The sequence below is a fragment of the Mus musculus genome, chromosome 15 (assembly GCF_000001635.26).
Source record: "Mus musculus strain C57BL/6J chromosome 15, GRCm38.p6 C57BL/6J".
NCBI classification, from domain to species: Eukaryota; Metazoa; Chordata; class Mammalia; order Rodentia; family Muridae; genus Mus; species Mus musculus.
In genome coordinates, this window is record NC_000081.6 from 25,692,230 (window position 1) to 25,710,265 (window position 18,036).

The following is an 18,036-nucleotide window of genomic DNA, read 5'->3' on the forward strand; positions in this document are numbered from 1 at the left end:
TCCCTTGGGTATTTGTTCCTAGAAGCGGAATTGCCAGTTCACGTGGCAACTCCACTTGACTGAGAACCACCAAACTGCTTCTCAAAGCACCTGTACCACGGCGCATGTCCGCATGCCTGTGCATCACGCCTGTGCATCACCTCACACTGCTTTCAGAGATGTTTACACGACCATCACGAGGTCAGGGAAACAGAGAATTTTGTTTCCTTTGATTTGGCTCTGGAGGCAAAGTCTTGCAACAGCCCAGATTTGGCTCCGGCTCAGAGCCTTCCTGTTTTGGCTTCCCGAGTACCGGTAATGCAGGCCGTGTACCACCAAGTGTGCTGAGCCTTCGTTTCTGATTTTGAGGGGATTTTGCCCTGAGTGTGGTGCAGTTTTTCTTTCTCCCCTAACCTGTGGCTGGGCCTTTGTTGTTTGGGGCATTTTATTGTCACAGCCTTTCCTTGGCTCCATCCAGAGGAAGTCTCTTGTGTGGGTGTGGTCGCTGAGCACTGCTGGTGTTCTTTGTTTTTGCCTCTGAGAAGAGATGAAGGCAGCGCAGGTGAGGACAGACCGCAGCCTATACAGACCCTGCACGGGAAGCAGGAGGCAGCGGGTGCTCAAGGCAGGCTGGGTGTGCAGCAAGCAGAGCAGGGAGGAGCCCCTCCCTGGGCCTGTGGACGGGTAGGTTCAACAAATTCAGTCATGATCAGCTTATTGATCACGGCTTATTGATCGTGATCCTTCAGCTCTGTGGGAAGCATCGCCCGGAATTCCTCTAGGTTTTCTGAGCAGATATTCTCAGACTGGACCATATTTCCAGTAGAGAATGCTAGGGGGTTACATCCTTTGTTTCTAGAGACCTTCACCGCCATCACCTGCCTCTGCCTTTCCTCTGCTAGGGGCAAAGGCATGTACTGCTCCTTTGAACAGTCGGTTTTCAACCCTCTTGCTCTGCTCCTGCTGCAAATACCAGGAAAACCGTCTCACCTCCTGCTATGAACTCTTGTTGTCTTGTATCCTGGGGCTCTCATGTAGACCTCAAACTCAGAGCTCCACTTGCCTCTGCCTCCTGAGTTAAACACACACACAAGCATGCCCTGTTCACCTTCTCTTAGGTTATTAACAACGCTGCTGTTTTTAGGAGAACTTCACTTTAATGGCCTTTATCCTAACATCACCCCAGCCCCCTACTGCCTTCTCTTCCCCTTTTCAGGGGTCCAGATCTCTCCATAGATGCCATGGGGAAGAGCCAGTCCATGGGGACATTGTGGGAAGAGAATTCTCTCAAGTACCACGTTCCAATGCTTTGTTTCTGGCCTTGGTGCCTTTTAGTTTTTGTGCCTTAAGTTTGAGCCAAGTGAACCTTCGGCCCCTCTCTGTACATATTTTAACAAAGAAAACAGCCAAAAATGACTTTTGGGTTTTGTCTGGAATCTGGAATCAATCAGACACTATTTTTTCCCTCTCTGGATTATTGCACGCCTTGCGTGTAGTCTCTTCCTCGGCACTTAGAGACATGTTCACTTGACAAAGGCGGCCTAGGAAGAAACATAGTGCTTAAGCACAATCAGAATCGATTTTGACTGTCTTAAAACCCGGGGCTCCGTGTTTACTGAGGAAAGGCCACATCGTGGTCTTCTAAACTCCTGTGTCAGTCAGGGCTCATGGAGGCCAAAAGAGGGCACCAGATCACCGGGAGCTGGAGAGACATGGGCTGGAGTTCCCGGGTGAACCACCTGGATGAAGACGACAAGAACTGAGCCTGGGCCTCCAGCAAGTGCAGCCCGTGCTTAACCTGTGAGCCACATCTCCATGCTCCTCTGTCTCTGCCCTCGTATTCAGCTTAAGGCAATTGCAAGGCAAGAAATCCACAGCCAAGCCTTCAGAGTCAGGTTAGACAACAACTGCTGGTCCTCAAGGCATGATCACAGGGCCAGCCGTGGGCAGGCGGTGTGCTTCCCTTTAGCAGGTAGTCGCTAAGTAACCAGTGCGGTGTTGGATGAAGCAATGAGGAGCCAGGGTGTTCCACACTCATTTCAGTCAAGGATGGGTCTGGCACCAGGGCCATCAAGGAAGCTGCTATGGTTATCCACGCTCCAGCTCTGACCACCACAAATTCATCCTGCCCCATTTCCCACTCACTCTGTCTTAGGAAGCCCTGGATTGCCACCCGCTGTTCCATGACCTGAAAGCTTTGTTATCCCCATTACTAGAAAGAGATAAGAAGGGTGAGAAATGACATTTTGGGTGGTGAGTGTCAAAGAGGCTTTTGTCTGGGTGTTGGCCCTGGCAGGCAAGGATGGAAGGTGAATAGGGGAGCCCAGTGCCACTTTCAAAGGGACTGCTACTCAGCTGTAGGTGGACATGGCCTGGCAGAAACACGGGGAACGGGAACCTTAGGAAGATGCTGAAGAGAAACCATATTAAGGAATTGAGGCTTAACTTGGAAGTCACTGATGCGGTCTGCAATGGAATCTCAGTTAGGATGGCAACAGACCATACAACTGATAACAGTCCCTTGATCTTCTCAGACCTCTGAGTTGCTTCCTGGGGTACCTAGGAGTGCTGGCTCCTCTATGACAATACCCTTCTCACACTAGAGTCCAGGCTTCTAATGACCCTGTGTCAGAGATGAGAGTGTGGATGGAAGTCTCCACTGGCCCACTCCTGTGGGGTTCAGGGCCACCAAGTCCATCTGTCTCACATTGAGCAATCCCTGCTTTACAAGGAGGAAAGATTACAGTCGCTCCTGTGATGGGCATTGCCAGCTGCATCTGAAAAGACAGATTATTGGTTAGAAATAGTTATTCTAAGAGGTTTTTAAAATGTCACTAAAGGGCTGGTGAGATGGCTCAGTGGGTTAGAGCACCCGACTGCTCTTCCGAAGATCCAGAGTTCAAATCCCAGCAACCACATGGTGGCTCACAACCATCCGTAACGAGATCTGACTCCCTCTTCTGGAGTGTCTGAAGACAGCTACAATGTACTTACATATAATAAATAAATAAATCTTTTTAAAAAATGTCACTAAACCCACAGCATGAAGCTTTATGTTCATATGTATGTATATGTTTTACGGAGGTGCACATATGTGGGGGGTGGCAGATGGGTTCTGGTAGGGTCAGTTCTGCTGTCCCCGGGCTTGGAAAGTAAACATGGTGGACTACCAAGGCTGGGGGGATCTTAGGTCATCAGGTTTCTGGCTTTGGGAGCAGTGCAGGCGACACATCACTCAAGGACTAAGGAAGCACACATGCCTGGCCATGCCTTTTGAGACCTGGGTACATGGGTGTGTGCCACCACAGCCAAATATAACTTCTTTATCATTAAGTTCTTTGTTTTCATCCACACTCATTTGTAAGCAATTACAGAGGAAGCTCCCAGGAACCATTTGGCTAGCCTCCTTCCCCAATGAGAGCTGACCCATAGAACTGAGCACAGCAAGACACTGAGACCTGGAGGTGGACCAGGTCATCTCCTGGGGAAGGCACCCATCCCACAACCCCTCAACTGCCCTTTACTGCCAACTTCCGGCCCTCCTGCTGGTCCCTCCCTAAGCTCTTGAAGCCACAGCCCGCTCTTCTTGATGTGCAATGCTGTCAAGTAGAATCCCACAGCCTGGAATATTCCCTGACTGCCTTGTTTTTGGCTTCAGCTATCAGGAATAAAGCTGATGTGAGTGAGTGTGTGTGTGTGTGTGTGTGTGTGTGTGTGTGTGTGTGTCCATGTGTGTTTTGTTCAAACAGAAGTTTCCATTTATCTAGAATCTGGCGCCCAAGTTGCTGGTGAGTATGCGTGCTTTTAAAATGTAAACCGAGTGTTGTGGTATGTGGGTGTGGACTACAATCTCCCGGTGGTTTATCTTAGTTCTGTGATGAGGAAGCCATCCTACAGAGGTTGTTTCCCTCACACTCAGTTCTTCAGTGAGGAGGCAGGGCCTAAGGAGGCTGCACACGCAAATCCCTGTTCTTGATAGTCAGAGACCACATGGCGGTGGAAGTAACAAGAAGGCTTCTGATGAGACGTGACTGAGTTTTCTTTGCCCTGTAGATTCTCCTTAGCAATGACCAGCATTTTCCTTCCTTAGGAAAGTAACAGAGTTCAGAGAAATGGGAGTCCACAGGCAGGCGCAGGAGCGTGGTCTGTGAGAGGAATAATTGCAAGCTCTGTAGCACAGGAGGGAAATTATTATCAATTGTAGATTTCAGAGTCGTGAGTAGAAAGGATTTGGGGTATTAGCAGCACAAAGAGACAGTAAGAGTTTGCGGTGGTAGATTTAGTTAGTGTCTATCCTGACCTGGCTGGTGTGTGTGCTAAATGCATACCAATGTCTTAATGGTGCACCTCGAGAAGATGTAGCCATGATCTCCCACATAAGTAATTAAAAAGAAACACGTACATGCATCCCTCATTTTAAAAAGCTCTCTGACCTCAGGCCTAAATTCAGTTTTGAGGTCTGGCTTTTCACTAAAATTAAGCATTCTGAGATTTGGGAGGGGGCCTCTCTTCATTCTAACTATTGTGCCAGTTACTGTATAAGCTCAGCCCTTTCTTTACGAGGGGACAGTCCTGTGTGGAGCACGGAGGCAGGGCACAGGGACCTGTCATAGCCCTGTTCTCTGTCCCCATGCCAGACCTTTGTCTTGTGTCTGCTGCCCAATTGTCCACCATCTGCCTCCCATGGCTCCTTCTCGTACAGGGAAAGGCCCTGGTACGGCTGCTCATGGGTTTTGATTGCTTGCCCATTTTCCTGTCTATCAGTGGCTCGTCAGTGCCGGGATGGCACCACCCACAGTGGTGCCCCCACAGACTTGCCTTTAGTCTAATTTATAGAGACATTTTCTCAATTAAGATTCCCTCTTTCCAGATTTTTTTTAGATTTGTGCCAGGTTGACAAAAACCAATCAGCATGATGATGGTAGTGGTGGTGATGAGGGTGGTGCTAATGATGATGATGGTGGTGGTGCTAATGATGATGATGGTGGTGGTGCTAATGATGATGATGGTGGTGGTGCTAATGATGATGGTGGTGGTGCTGGTGCTGTTGGTTCATTGCTTGCAATGGGAGGAATCTGTTAATATCACTCTGTACTATAAAGAATTCCACATAAGCATGGAGGGCCAAGTTCCATGCAATATCTACACTATTTTGAGGTTAAAAATAACTTGATTAAAGTGACAAGTCTTTGTGCTCGATGGTAGTGACACATACCTTTAATCCCAGCACCCAGAATTAGAAGCAAGTGGATCCCTGAGTTCCAGGCCAGTCTGGTCTATAGAGTGTGTTCCGGGATAGCCAGGGCTACACAGAGAGACCCCATCTCAGAACCTTTGACATTGCCTGTGGCTTTCTCAGGTGTCTGCGTGGGCGTCTGGCCATGGGGATGTTGGGACGCTTCTCCATCAGGTGCTACTGCCTTGGCACTTATACTGGGTCATAGCTTACGTGTTTCCAGCATTCCTGCCTCTTCCCACTTGATGCCAGGAGCACCTTCCTCTTCTCCCCGATGCCCTGATAAGTACAAATGTTTCCAGACATTGTCCATTGGTCCTTGGGAGGAAAACTGAGATCTGCTGCTCCAAAAAAAAAATTCTAGGCTATAGTGAAATGAAGTTGCCACAGTATAGGCCATCCTTCCCACATGTTGATCTTAGTAGGATTTTTTTTTCCATTTTAAATTCTCTTCTGTTGGAAAAGGTAGCTTTTTTTTTTTTGTCTGATGCCTCCTAATGACATCAGTAAAAGGAATCTATTAATATTACTTTGAACTATAAAATCTGTCACAAAAGCATAGGGAGAGGTGTTCTGTGCTATGTCTGTATTGTTTTAAGCTAATAGATAACTTGAGGGCCCAACTAATTTCTGACGAATCAATGTGTGCCGTGTCTTGTCTACTTGCATCCAGAAGTGGATGCAGGCCTGGGCCAGCCTCTCAGAGTTGTGTTTAAAATTCTGTTGATGGGTTCCTTGTATCTAATCTCTTCAGTGATCTGGTTGACTCATGACCATTGGTTCATACCTCTGCTTGTCAGTCAACTCATGACCATTGGTTCATACTTCTGCATGTGGGCTGTTTTGTCCCAAGGTTCCATTTCCTCTCAGTTGATTTCCTGGCTATTAATCTTCCCGGTTTGCTCATTTTTCTCTCTTTAAAAAATTGTTACAGTTGTTTGTTTGTTTGTTTATTGTGTATAGATGTGTGCATAGAGGTCATAGGACAACTTGTACAGTTGGCTTTTCCCATCTATCTTGAACATCCTTATGGTTCTCTCTCTCTCTCAGTAGCACATGAGTCCCAGGGCCATGCTCAGGACCTTCAGCTTGGCTGCAGGTCTTTTCTGGATGCCTGATGAATCCGTTTTGCCGTTTATTGATCATTCCACCTTTCTCCTGGCGTTTGCCTTATTGATATAGCTCAGTTTATTCTGAGTTCTTTTGGAAATACATCTTGTTATTGCATTGTGGCGCTCCCTCATTCTTCCGAAACAATCCAGTGCTGGTTGGGCCTGAGGGGGGCCTGAGGGGGGCCTGAGGGGGGCCTGAGGGGGGCCTGAGGAGGGCCTGAGGGGGGCCTGAGGGGGGCCTGAGGAGAGCCTGAGGTGGGAACGGGTGGTGCTGACTCGAGACTGTTCTTTCCTAAAATGACTTTGGAAGTGACTTGTATTGAACTCCGAGGAGCTTTGAGACCACAGAGCCTTGAGCAGTTTCTCAGGGCTGCTTTTGACCATGTTGGTCATTCCTAAAGAGCAGTCTCCTGAGAGACACAACACAAGGCTCTCGTGCCCACTCCTGAGCTAAGCAGGAGCTGACCAGGCTAGCTACCTTCTGCCTTGCACCCTCATCAGCACACTCTGTGGAGTGCCCTGTCCATGTGGGGTGTTTCTAGAACACCAACCTGGACTGGCACCCTGGAGGGAAGCAAGCTCGAGAAGGGCAGAGGGCTTGTCTAGGCTGCCCCAAGGCTACTGCATCCATTGCTGGCCCATGTGTCTTTCATTTTCTCCTTGGTGGTTATGACTCAATATGGAAGGCCATGTGTTTCCTGTCTCTGGGATGTCCCGGTGCCGTTTTCTTTATAGCTGTTTTTCTAGACGTGGTACACCCCATCTCCACTCCCTTAGCAGCCTTGGGACTCTATCCAGCTCATGGTGCTTATGTGGTAGGGAGGACCCTCCATCACCTGAGGGAGGGCAACTGGGCTCTGTCCTCAAGTGAATGTCTACCAAACAGCATCTGGGGAAAGTAGTTCTACCTCAGGGGGAAGGGTGTGTACTTGTACTGGCCTGGGAAAGTTGCTCAGGGCTGGTTTGGACCAATTTTTGTGGTACATCTGGTATAAGTACCACTATAGAAGTTTTATTTTCTTCTAGAAAAATAAAACATGCCACTTGTACCGAAACAGCTGGGTTGGCAGTTTGGCAGTTCAGCCTGGTGATCTCTTCTGTAAGAATATATCATTTGTTGCAATGTAGGCAGCTGGTTGATACTTGATTTAAAATCCCAAATCAAAAACCTCTTCAAACATGGCAGAAATGGTTTCATGTGCCTGCGTGTGCACATGCGTGTGTGTCTGTGTGTGTGTGTGTTTCATTTATATTCTTTTTAAAATAATCTTTTGGTAGTTTTGTTTTATTTACAGGAAGCTTTCATGACTTAAAAAACTATTAACTAGCCGGGCGTGGTGGCGCACGCCTTTAATCCCAGCACTCGGGAGGCAGAGGCAGGTGGATTTCTGAGTTCGAGGCCAGCCTGGTCTACAAAGTGAGTTCCAGGACAGCCAGGACTACACAGAGAAACCCTGTCTCAAAAACACCAAAAAAAAAAAACCCAAAAAACAAAAAACAAAAAAAACTATTAACTATACTCTAGTATGGGTTGAGGATGTAGCTGAGCCTAGACCTCAGTTTTGATTGCCTATACTGCAAAAACAAATTCAACCTCTGAACATAAATGAAGATGTGGACTCCATAGTAAAGTCACCTTTTTTTTTTTTTTTTTTTTTTTTGATTTTTGAGATAGGGTTTCTCTGTATAGCCCTGGCTGTCCTAGAACTCACTTTGTAGACCAGGCTGGCCTCGAACTCAGAAATCCGCCTGCCTCTGCCTCCCTAGTGCTGGGATTAAAGGCGTGTGCCACCACACCCAGCTGTAAAGTCATTTTTATATGTGTCTATCTATGTAAAGTAGGTTGGACTTGGTCAACAAACAGAACACAACTGGCTGTGGTAATTCCTATGGCCATTTCTGGTGAAATAGCGCCAAGTAGTTCAGAAAGAATCACAGTGACCAACCACACCATGTGATCGTTGCTTGGAATGCACGCTGCTACATACATGTAGCACTCATTGCTTGAACATATAAGGTCGATCATCTGATAAACCAAGAACTCATGCATGCTACATGTCTTGATGGAAAAGGACTACTGACAGCGTTGTCTACTTCTTGATGCAATGACTTATGACAGTCTCATAGCACATGGAGGGGACTATTTAAACTGCTGGAATTAACAATCTGTGTAGTTTAATATACTTTAATTGAGGAATTCTGCTATGAGGTTTTGAAGCCACTATATGATCCAGAATGAAACTGTAGGAAACCAAGCTCCAGCCTAAAAAAGCCTCATCAATTTTTTTAAAAGAATTTTGTTTTTAGGTTTATGTTTTTATTTTGTGTGCAAGAGAGTTTTTCCTGCCTGTGTGTATGAGCCTGGTACCCTTGGGGTTCAGAGGTGGCCATCATCGGGTCGCCTGGAACTAGAGTTACAGGTGGTTGGAGACTCCCATGTGGGTTCTGGGATCCCAACCCTCATCCGCCACAAGAAGAACACGTGACCCTAACCACTGAGTTGTCCCCCCAGTCTGTAGTTGGTTCCCTGACTTTTAAAGCACCATGAAGAGGAGTGAACTGTAAATTTTCAGTTTTGTGAGTCTCAAAGGATGGTTGTTACTTCGCATGATATCTTCTAAAGTTTACTGTCAAAAAGAAAAAAAAAAAGTCTTCCTTTAGAAAATAGATTGAGGGCTGGTGAGATGGCTCAGTAGGTAAGAGCACCCGACTGCTCTTCCGAAGGTCCGGAGTTCAAATCCCAGCAACCACATGGTGGCTCACAACCATCCGTAACAAGATCTGACTCCCTCTTCTGGAGTGTCTGAAGACAGCTACAATGTACTTACATATAATAAATAAATAAATCTTAAAAAAATAGATTGAATAAAGAAAATGGGGGGAAAAACATGCATTTTACAATTTCTGAAATTTAGAGTGTTTGTTCTGAGGTTGATTATCTAGTCTGGGCACCTCTAAGGAAATCATTAAGTGCAACTAAAGGTGTCATTCATTTGTGCCTGCAGGTGTTCACCTACAAGCAGAGTACAATCACCAACCAGAAGGTGACAGCTATGCACCCCCTGCACGAGGAGGGCGTGGACGACATGGCTTCCCTGGCCGAGCTCCATGGGGGCTCCATCATGTACAACCTTTTCCAGCGCTACAAAAGGAACCAAATCTATGTGAGTGCTGCCTGCGGCTCCTCGGGTCCGATGTGGAGCACCATGGGCTTGCTCAGGCTCCGCCAGCCCTGATGTCTGTCTCCAGAACTCCACCCCCATAGAAAGAAACCTCGAGTTTGAGTATTTGTCTTAACTTCCCAAGAATATATGCTGCCCTTCGAGCACCTCTCATTAATCCCAGAAATACTACATTTTCTAAGAGTTTTGCCAAGTTCAAAACTCAATAGAAACAAAAAAAAAAGATTCTCTTCAACTTCCTGTTCAGGGGTCCCCTGCAGTTTGAGCTGGCTCACCCTCTTGCTTCCTGTGAACACACATGTTGTCCCTTGTTGCTAAATGGTCTTCTCTCTCTTTTTTTTTTTAAGATTTAGTTATTTATTTTATATATGAGTACACTGTAGCTGTCTTCAGACACACCAGAAGAGGGCATCAGATCCCATTACAGATGGTTGTGAGCCACCATGTGGTTGCTGGGAATTGAACTCAGGACCTCTGGGAGAACAGTCAGTGCTCTTAACTGCTGAGCCATCTCTCCAGCCCCTAAATGATCTTCTATGCAGAGATCATATAGACTTCTTGCCCTTCCTTGACTAAGGACACACCAGTACCCTAATCTAAGCTTCTTTCTCTTTCCTTTGACTTTTTCTGCATTTGTGTGTGTGTGTGTGTGTGTGATTGATTAATTGATTGGCTGATTGATTGGTTGGTTGGTTGATTGATTGATTGATTGATTGATTGATTTTGGTGGTGTTTTCTAGGTGTCTCTAGGGTTCATCCTGGAGTGATATTTATCGTCATGGAAATCTGTCTTTCTAAGTTGCAGGATTCCTATTTGCTGTTTTGGATAAAGAAATGCAGATACAAAGCCTTCATGTATATTTTTCTCACTGCTTTCATGACATGGGGTTAAATTAATATTATAAGTAATATGTAAAACAAGTGTGGAAAAGTAATCTTTACAGTTCATTTTGAGGCTGCAGAGGTGCTGCGGCAGTTGGAAGCGCATACTAGTCTTTCAGAGGACCTGACCTCAGTTGCTAGCACTTAGGGCAGTCAGCTCACATGACTGCCTACGCTGCGGTCTGACACCCCCTTCTGGACTCCAAGGGTACCTGCACTCACACACGCACATACTCAAATACAGACACACATAATTAAAAGTACAATAAATCCTAAGAAGTTCACTTCTATAATAACTTTTTGAAATTTAAATACATTCTCTGATTTCCAACCTTGAATGTATGGTTCTCCTCATGTCTATGGGTGAATGGAGGATGGGATGAGAGGGGAGACATGAGGTGTTTTTTGAGTTCCATGCTCAGATTTCTTTAGCATGAGGAAAAGCCTATTTCCTTACCTTCTCGTACACCGTAAGGGTGCCATCTTTGCCAGGCTGGCCCACTGTTTGCCACTTGCTCTCAGACAGCCCTGCACACAGGAAGCCAGTTGTGTCTCTGTCCCATCTGTAGAGCTTGCTGACACTATATCTTAGGATTACATTGTTTTCTGTGTGTCCCTTAGAAAAGGTGGCATTTCTACAAGTTTGGGTAAAAGTGGCTGTGTTATTTGCATCTTGAACACACACACCAGTGCTGTGGGTTCATTCTTACGTCCGTCAAAAATCCCTTGTCCTGTCAGCAGTGAGTTGGCAGGCATGCGTGCTGCCCCCTGCCCTGTGTGCTTTCATTGGCAACATTCAGACCTGTCATGCAGCTACAAGCTAGACTTTCTGATGACTTACATTGTCGTTTTTGACCCAAGGATGCTGCCAGGGGCCTAGTAATTATGCAATATGCATTTAAAAGGCGAATTCCATGCACATCGCAGATAGCCTCTTCTAGCTGCTGAGAGAACATGAAACTTGAGTTTTGAGAAAACAGTTATTGTACCCCGCCTCTTGCAGGTATTTCAGAACCCAGGTTCCCTGTCAGAAGAAAATAGATGGAAGTTCTTATTACACATTTTCAGTAGATAAGAAAGTGGGTCACTTAGGAGTAGCAAGCCTAACCCAAGGCTTTTAAAGGCAGAGCCTTCTAAAACAGTTTGTTTTTTTTTTTGTTTTTGTTTTACCCCATCTTTCCCCTTTTCATGATAATAATGTTAAACTTGATAGCTAAATTGCCCAATAAGTCTTTGAATATGGTCTTGGGCCTGTTTTCTGATGTGAAGTTCTTTTTCATCTCTTTTGAGTAAAAAGTACAGTTTTTGTACAGCAAACATACAGTTAAAATGAGTCAGCTGTGCTCCAGTGTGCTCTCCTTTTGAGATGTGCATAAGAGCATTATTGCCCATAGAGGACGCCCCCTGACTTTGTCCTTGCTGTAGCTGTTTGCAGGAGGTATGGCTCTGTGATGTACTCTGATGACTCAAACCACTCGCTGTTGAAAAAGCCACCACTGCCCTGTGTCCCAGCTCTGTGCCTTGCCTGTTTATATCTGAACACATCTAAGGCTTTGTTTGAATTTTGCTCAGGGTGTTGTCTTTTTTTTTTTTTAAGATTTATTTATTATATTTAAGTACACTGTAGCTGTCTTCAGACACTCCAGAAGACGGAGTCAGATCTCATTACGGATGGTTGTGAGCCACCATGTGGTTGCTGGGATTTGAACTTCGGACCTTCGGAAGAGCAGTCGGGTGCTCTTACCCACTGAGCCATCTCACCAGCCCAGGGTGTTGTCTTTATTTGCTGTTTCTGACGTAACATAAAACAGGTAATTTATCTAGTTACAGTATGTAGGCATGACTGATAAAAGACATCTCGATAGCGCAAGTAAAGGTGTCTGCAGGGCTGCACTGTTTTCTGGGGGCCCTAGGAGGATCCATTTCCTGTTCATTCTCCTTGCTGGCACAATTCAGTCATGTGGAGTTTGTAGACAGAGGTCTGTTTTTTATTCCTGACTGGCACCTGAGGGTAATTCCCAGCTTGTAGATCCACCCACATTCCGTTTCCTTGGATTGTTCGTTATAAATTCTTCTGTGGCTTCATGTCTTTCCTCCAGGCATGTGTCTGTCCCCCCACCCCCTTCTTGTCCAAGAAAGGACCACAGCTTTTAAGTCTCACAATTAGATCAGAGCTAGGGAGATCAGTCAGTCTTCAGTCAAATACCTGCCACATACGCAGAAGGACTGAAGTTTGAGTGTCCAGCATCCACATAAAAGCCAGCATGCAGCCGTAACGCCATTGCTGTGGTGGTGGCACGACACAGCAATCCCGAGGGAATGGTCAGCAGTGGCCAATGAGCTCTGGGTTCAGAGAGAGATTGTTTCTCAAAGACCTAGTGAAACGTGATTGAGGAAGGCAGCTGACGTCAGCCTCTGGCCTATACACACACACACACACATACCACACATGACCACATGCCCGAGAGCACACATAAACATACATGACATAAATATTTTAAAATTTGGTTTGTTTTTTGTTTGTTTGTTTGTTTTTGTTTTTTGCTTGTTTGTTTTTTTATAAAAGTAAAACTAATTAGAAGTGCAGCTACCTGGTGAGGTCCATAGCTGCCCTCCCAGCTGTGCCTATGGAGACCCATCGCTACGGGCATTTAAAACCCTGGTTTCTAGGGATATGTGTGGGTCTGTGTCTCCAGGAGGAAATGGCACTCTGCCTTCTGTTAATGAAAAGAGACTCCTGGAGCTAGCCCTAACTGGTGTGGATGTCCTGCCGTGACTTTCTGCTCTGAGATGACAGGTTGGCAGTAGGAAGGCCCACCTCCAGGAAAGAGGTCTGTTACCCTCTGTTCAGAAGGACTTCATCCAAAAAAAAAAGCCCAGCAACAAAAACCACATGCTCACTTGCTTTTTTTATTTAGTATTTACATCATCATCTACAGAAAGAGGTAAAGAGTATCTTAATTTTTTAAAAAATAAAGGGGGGGGGGGGGACAAGACAAATGAGAACCGAGTCCACTTTTCCTCATAAGCCACTCTGCTCCGCATGGCTAATTTAACCTTTCAGAAATTCCAAGTCTTATAAATTATTTTCGGGAATGTCAGATCCCTCACTTGGTGAGAGCCACTTTGAAATGGAGTAAGTGAGCACTTTCCGAACCTTCAACTGTTAACGTTTTCTTCTCTGACTTCTTCATCTCACACCAACAAGTTTTTATTTAGAAAACTCCAGCCCGGGAGTTGGCACCACATTTGGGGGCGTCAGGAGAGGTTTAGCGTATCTCCCTGATCGGTCTGAGGTGTAGCAGAAAGGAAAACCCAGGCTTAACTACCGCACGCACGGCATAGAGACTGAACCTCTGAGGTCAGCTGTCACTGAGGGACGGGAGAGGCGAGAGTAACAAGCTTCCTTTGTACCCCATCTCTGAAGGCCCCAGCCATGACATAGGTCCTTTAACCCTTCCTGTCGGTAGGCATACCCCTGCCCAGTGCTTGCCCTGGGAAAAGAGAAGGTGAGTACTCTTTTCTGGTCATGTCTGTAGGCCCACAGGGCTCTGTCCCGCCACTTGTATGCTTGTCCGATCTTCCTGACATTGCTTGTGGAACCCCATCTTCAACCTGAATGCTGGACCCCCTTCCGGGAACCCCATGTCCCTCTACACCGGAGGCTCCGCCTTGTCTGCCTTCCTGTCCTCCCTGTCCTGCTCGGTAGCTACTCACTGCGGCCCCTGGCTTCTTCTCTGGACCTCCGTGATTTGATATATGCGTATTGGTCTTCACTGATGGTCCTTTGGTGGGGGTGGGGATCTGAGGAGGGCCTCCCTTCCTTGCCTTCCTCCCTTCCCACCTCCTGAGGAGAAGTGATAAACATACCACACAAAGAAGAAAACTTGTTGAACACGAGGGCCTCACTAAATTGGGAGAAAGTTGACCTTGGTTGTAGGACCAGATGTTTTCAGAAAATATTGAGAAATTAGCTAGGATAGGTATCCAAGGTTAGAAAACCCTAAAGCATCTGTTTTCAACTGGATGACTCTTCTCTGGGACACTTGGCTGTATCTGAAGACATATTTTATTATTATAGCTAACTTGAGAGATGTTAATGATATCTAACCAGTAGAGGACCTTGAATGCTTCTCACCCACCCATAGGGCAGCCTCTACCACAAGGTATTATTTGACCCAACTTGTCACAAGTGTCAAAATTGGGAACCCTCCCCTCCCCGAGAGCTGGTCAGAGCGTGCAGTCGATGGTGTAGATTCCACATTACCTCTGTTGACATGGATACAGCCTGCTAGCTGAGAATGCTGGACTGATTCAGCCTTGATGAGAGGACGGTTTTAGAGCAGCTCGGAGATGGGGATATGGCCGTAGGTAAGAAGCCGCAGAGATGGGCGGAGGAAGGATTCCCAGCTTGTCAGGCATGGCGGCAGGATGGCATGACCCCAACAGTCCTGGCAGCTCCTCAAGGAGACCAGAAAGGATTTGTGGATCTGAGGAGGCCTCTCCTAGTCAACCCTGGAGCCTGGGTCATCTCAGATTGTCTAGCCCAGTGTTGACTGGAGCCTTTGAGGTTCCCGTTATTCTGGCCGTAAAGCTCTCTGTCCAAGTGTGGGGACTGCTGGCCCTGGTGGTGTGGCAGCTTCGCTTTCTGCCAGATGGAAGAGACTCACATTCCCTCCATCTTGGGCTGTGTCCGTTCTGAGTCAGTTTTGTGGAGGAGACGACTCTCCCGGCAACTAAGGAATGACTCCAGACCACATCACTTGAGCCGCGGGGAGCCTGCAATTATGGCGTTGAGGAGGGCCCCGGAGGAAGCAGTTCTGTGTTCCGCCCAGATCTCTGGTTAGTTTGTTGGTCTTGTTGAGCAAACGGCAGCAGAGAGCAGAATCAAAGGAGCTGGGTTTCAGAGAGAGGCCGTGTGTAAAGATGCATCCCGCCAGCTCTACAGCTCATTTGTGTTTAGCTCTTTCAAGAATTAGCCCTTCCTGGTTAGGTGGCATTTCTGTGTAAAAGGGTAGACTGTTGTTCCTCAGTTACTTTGCTTCGAGGAAGAAAGATGCACTAGCAGAGAGGTCCTAGTCAGTTAGCAGCCTGTTGATTTCAGCAGATGTTAGTGGAGTTTGCCTCTGGCAAAAACACGGGCCACGTAAAAGTAGGAATATCCTGTTGTGGGGGTTTCTATTTAGGGCACACCATCATCAAAATTTGTATTTCATTTCCACAAGTTGAGTCCTCCTTCCTAAGTAAACCTTTCGATTTGCTTCCATCTATTGTCAAGGCCATTTTGTTTGTTTATTTGATTGTTTGTTTGTTTAAATCTTTACTTGTCACAAATGTTAGGAGAGCCTAGGGCTTGGATGCTTAACCTGGATTTGGCACAGGCCACACACCAGGAACAGCTGAGTGTGGTGTGGTTTGTGAGGAGGCTCTTGTGTTCTGACTTTTTTTTTTTAACCATTACTTGAAATCAAGACTGGTGTTGCCAAGATGTAATTGTAACCATCTGGCTGGTTCTATGTCTTCTTAAAACTTACCAAACTGGGCCCGTGAGCTGCCAGTCTCCACATCAGCACACTATGGTGGCAATTAGGTCCTGTGTTGTTTTTTTTTTTTTTTTTTTTTTTTTTTTTTTTTTTTTTTTTTTGTGATGTTTCCCACACACCCTGCCTCTCCTTTTGGTTCAGATTCCTTTCAACAGGAAGAGAATTTGAAACATAAATTCACTCAGGGGGAAGTGGAGATGCTGAAAGTTCTAAATCTAGTTGCTGAGCTCTGGCTCTTGGGATGTTGGCATCTTTTAAAAATACGTGAATGTTTAACATTTAATGTTCTTTTGTTTAACCATGTTTTCATTTGGTGTAATCAGACCATGGCAAATGGTTTTCTTATGCAGAAAGTACTGAGCAGAGAGGACCCTTTAATGGAATGAGAGCATGGGTATATTGGTGGGGTAGGGGAGGATATTTGCAATGTATATTCCCACTATGTCTGTATCAAGTTTGCCCTGCCTGAATATCAGGCTCTGTGCTGGGCTCCAGGGTTGCAGAATTCCTCTTGTTCACAGTAGCTGTGTGATGAAAGCCTGCATAAGCAAACCACTGACTAGAACTCAGGGAGATGGGGAGTGTGCAGGATCCAGTGGGTGAGCAGCAGGAGGAGGAGGCAGCAGAGCAGTCCTTGGGCAAGCTTTGAGCATTAGAGCATCTGGGGACATTTGGCCAAGGAGGAAAGTGGCTCTCAGGGCAGCAGATGAGTGTATGCAATAAGTAAAATAGCTTGATGCATGTCTGAGGGTTTCTATTGCTGTGAAGAGACACCATGACCACGGCAAACTCTTACAAAGGACGACATTTAACTGGGGCTGGCTTACAGTTCTGAGGCTTAGTCCTTTATCATCATGGCGTTAAACATGGTGGCATGCAGGCAGACAGAGTTCTGGAGAAGGAACTGAGAGTTCTACTTCTGGATCTGCAAGCAGCTGGAGGAGAATCTGAGCCACTGGGCCTGGCCTGAGCTTCTGAGACAGCAATGCCTACTCCCAAGTGACACTCTTCCTCCAACAAGGCCACAGCTACTAATAGCGTCACTCCCTATGAGCCTATGGGGGCCATTTTCATTCAGACCACCACAAGGCATTTATCCAGTGCAGGGCATTCAAGGTACTAGAACAAAGGCTGCACACTGCTGATTGGCAAGGTGGCCAAGAGCTGGCCAAGGTGCAAATTAATGAACTTCATTCAACTCACCAAAAACAAAAACAAAAAAACAAACAAGAAAAAACGATGGCAGAGAATACATACGAGTTTTTGGGAAAATGTGGCATGATAACTGGATTTTGGCTAGAGGAAGGAGGCATCAGGTCTGGGAGGAGAGTTAACCAATAAACCTGCTAGAAAATTGGGACATTTTCCATGTCGAGTCATGGAGAGTCAGAGAAATGCAGGCCATCAAGCCGTGGTGCACTTGGGGAGACCAGAGGACTGCTTGTGGGAGCTGGTTCTCTGTTGCTACCGTGGTCCTGGATCGGACAACCATCACTGGGCTTTGTGGCAAGTGCCTTTTGTTCCTGAGACAACATGTTGTCTCTAAAAGTCTGAATTTCTACAAGATCGCTGGACTGCCATTTGTCAGTGTGGGCTCTGGGGTGGGGAAACAGGTACTCAGGAGAGGTCAGCCTCCTCCATGTGGTATCTGAGCCCTGTATGGGCATCTGGGGGAAGAGGGTGCCGTAGTCCATTGAGAATATGGATCGCAAGCTGCAGCTCACACAGGGTGAGGATTTAGAAAGTGAATCACTGCTCTGTTGAACTGGCATGGCTGCAAGAGGCGAGGGAGAAATGATGAGTGGGCAAGAAGTCTGCAATAAATGATTTCCACTTAACTGGGTTTCCTTTCAGCAAAATACATCACAGTGCCAACTGTAGATAACTGGTTTCTCTGGTACATTCAGCCGACTTGATCTGTAGGCAGCTTTGTGGTACCGTAGGATGAAGAGGGCTGTTAGCAATGATGGTAATAAATACCTGTAACTCGCAGAGCACTTCCAGATAGTAAACTTGGGTGCTAACTGAGGGGAACGGGCTATAGCTGATCAGAATATTGGTTTAGAGAGGTTAAGCAGGGCTGGTGAGATGGCTCAGTGGGT

General features: G+C 46.5%; 1 protein-coding gene across 1 annotated transcript in view; it reads left to right on the forward strand.

Annotated features, from left to right (window-relative positions):
* Myo10 (myosin X) overlaps positions 1-18,036 on the forward strand; it is a 191,124-nt gene that overhangs the window by 69,680 nt on the left and 103,408 nt on the right. Inside the window, exon 3 of the mRNA NM_019472.2 lies at positions 9,333-9,491. Coding sequence (NP_062345.2) covers positions 9,333-9,491 — 159 coding nt within the window. The remainder of the gene's footprint in view (positions 1-9,332; positions 9,492-18,036) is intronic.